The sequence below is a fragment of the Anomaloglossus baeobatrachus genome, chromosome 3 (genome assembly GCF_048569485.1).
Source record: "Anomaloglossus baeobatrachus isolate aAnoBae1 chromosome 3, aAnoBae1.hap1, whole genome shotgun sequence".
NCBI lineage: Eukaryota > Metazoa > Chordata > Amphibia > Anura > Aromobatidae > Anomaloglossus > Anomaloglossus baeobatrachus.
Window position 1 is genome coordinate 106,832,385 of NC_134355.1, and position 2,659 is coordinate 106,835,043.

General features: G+C 30.8%; 1 protein-coding gene across 1 annotated transcript; it reads right to left on the reverse strand.

The window, feature by feature from the left end:
* Positions 1-776: 776 nt before the first annotated feature.
* Positions 777-2,166, reverse strand: LOC142295024 (uncharacterized). The gene is made up of 3 exons (XM_075338094.1): positions 2,032-2,166; positions 1,787-1,937; positions 777-1,652 (listed from the first exon to the last, which is right to left on the reverse strand). The coding sequence occupies exons 1-3, from the start codon at positions 2,162-2,164 to the stop codon at positions 932-934; spliced, it is 1,005 nt and encodes a 334-aa protein (XP_075194209.1). The 5' UTR covers positions 2,165-2,166; the 3' UTR covers positions 777-931.
* Between the last annotated feature and the right edge of the window lie 493 nt (positions 2,167-2,659).

Genomic DNA, 2,659 nt, shown 5'->3' on the forward strand with positions numbered 1-2,659 from the left:
AAAATTTTTTTCGATAAATTTAATGGCAGTTGCTGATTCAAAATATAATTTTATAGCAATTGATGTGGGTGCCCATGGAAGTACAGGTGATTCACGTGTACTGCGAAATTCGCAAATCGGAATACAATTAATTTATAACTCTGAAATCATACCTGCCCCTGCACCAATACCAGGCTCAGAAATTACTTTCCCTTATGTTTTTGTGGCAGATGAAGCTTTTCCACTTTTACCAAATCTCCTACGTCCATTTCCAAGACGAGGATTAGATGTTCCCCGCCGCATATTCAATTACAGATTGAGCCGGGCAAGGAGATATGTAGAATGCACATTTGGAATAATGAGTAGCCAATGGCGAATTCTACATACCCCAATACAATTAAATGTATCAACAGTTGATTTTGTTATTAAAAGTTGTTGTGTTCTACATAATTTTTTGCGAAAATACAGATTTGAATTTAACGAGGAAGAAATACCATTAAACTTTCATCCTTGTCCTTCAATATCTGGTCGATTAAATAATTTAGGAGTATCAGTGAGAGATCAATTCACAGATTATTTCATGAGTGATGTTGGTGCCTTAACTTGGCAATACCGTGCAGTTGGTGCTGAACCGCAAAATAACAATTAAATGTTTCAAAAGTTTTTTTGTTTAAAGGGATGACATTTATTTTTTCAATATCAACAAACAAATGCACGAAAAAGCAAAGCCAACAAAGAGTATACTTTTTTTCCATTGTTGTATTAATAATAAGTATGGTTTATGTATTTTTGTTTGCAAAATACTAAACCAAAATCATCCTATCTTTAATTCAAATGAAAATGCTTTAACATCATAATTAAATTTACATTTTGCACATGCATTTTTTTTTTTTAAATTTTTGTTTTGAGAAAAAAACCATTTTGCAAAAAAATAAAAACAAAAATGACTAAATCATGGCTGTGAAAATAATTCATTTGTGTAAAAACCAGACATTTGTTCGTTTGGTCTATTTCTCACAATATTAGTTGTGTGATAATTCTCACTAATAGATTGAGAATATTCTTTGCTTTGTTTCATAGGGTTATAAGGTTGTATATTTTGGGCAGAATATGTATCCGGACATTCAGAATACAAACCAACTCTTTGTTTGTTTGTTTGGAAATGTGGTTGTGACTGAGTTAGAACTAATGGGTTGTTTTTCTGTTCAAATGTTTTTTCACAAAGATGAACTATTTCACCACCTGTTGGAAATTTACCTTCATCCTCAAAACAGGCCAATAAACCACAGATAGCAGTCATACATGCAGAGGTTTTTTTTTTTTCAGGTAATTTTCTTAAACGAAAAGCGACACTAATGGCAAAATTGTCAAACTCATCATCTTGGGTTGCTGTTTTTAATATTTCAATAGTTTGATTTGTTAATTGATCTTGGTTTATTTCTTTATTGCTTGGAATATTTTTTTTTTTTCCTTTTGCTTTCTGATAACTCACAGGTTGGGGATCTTGATTTGTATTGGAAACAGATGGTTCCAATGATCTGGTTTCAACATCAGACTCCAGATGTGTTTGTTCGGTATTAATTTCTTCATCAATGGCTGGTTGTATTTGTGCAGGATTGATATTATCTTGTGATCTATCCATGTTCTTTTTCGGAGCGATATTTCCGTCGGTCCTTTATTTTGTATTAAAAAAAAAAAATAATATTTTTTTTAAATTAGTGCATTTTACTAAAAAATGTATTTTCTAAATTTTTGTTTTTGTTCTTCATTTAATATATATAAAATTTTGAAAAAAATTAACACTTACGGTCTTAAAACGCGGCCAGAACTTAAGAATTTCAAATCATTATAATAAATAAAATTTGGTTTAACTGGCGAGGATCCACTTTTACCAGGTTCAAATCTGATTTTATTGAATCTGTCACGGACTGATCTCCATCGCTTCCGTACATCATTTTCTATGTATTTAAAGAAAATTTAATTTAAAACTTTTTTGCTAAAATGTAACATATTTAATGAAGATTAGGATTCAAATTGCAATTAAACACATACCAATCTTAGTTTGGAGGCTTTTATTTGCCTCATGCCATTGGGGATATAATTCTTGACAGATCAATAACCAGCTTTCGTCACGTTTGTTTTTTTGCATGTACTCAGGCGACGTGGGATCCCATAAACATGGCATTGATTCAACCTTAAGTTAGCGAAAAAATTTAAAAATAAATATAATATTATTCTATTTGATATTTTAAAAATAAATATAATATCGTGTATATTATCAAAATCTTCCAATTTTAGGAGATTACACATTTAATATCATAAATAAATAAAACAACTTACCAGACTAATAAGTTTGGAGACATCCAATCTCAAGCGCTTATACCAAGTCATGTTGTATATTATAGTCTGCTTTGATGGAGCAACCACACAATGTTTCTGATCTGTGCTGCAAACTTGTTTGCACATGGATCAATTTATTGTTAAGCGGATGTGACGCAAAATTAACTATTTGGGTGGTCATTGGTGAATTTACATAGTTGTGTTCATGATGTTCAAAACGCAATTCATATGACTATGAAACGCATATGAGACGGATGAAATTTTGACAAAAGTTCATTTAGTACGTTTCTCATTGACTTCAATGTGATGAAAACGTAACTAAAAAGGCAAAAACAATTGA

Coding starts and splice junctions, on each gene's coding strand:
- LOC142295024 (XM_075338094.1), bottom strand. CDS start 2,164: ATGCCATGTTTATGGGATCCCACGTCGCCTGAGTACATGCAAAAAAAC. Junction 1,938..2,031: donor AAGCCTCCAAACTAAGATTG/GTATGTGTTTAA, acceptor TTAAATACATAG/AAAATGATGTACGGAAGCGA. Junction 1,653..1,786: donor TCTGGCCGCGTTTTAAGACC/GTAAGTGTTAAT, acceptor TACAAAATAAAG/GACCGACGGAAATATCGCTC.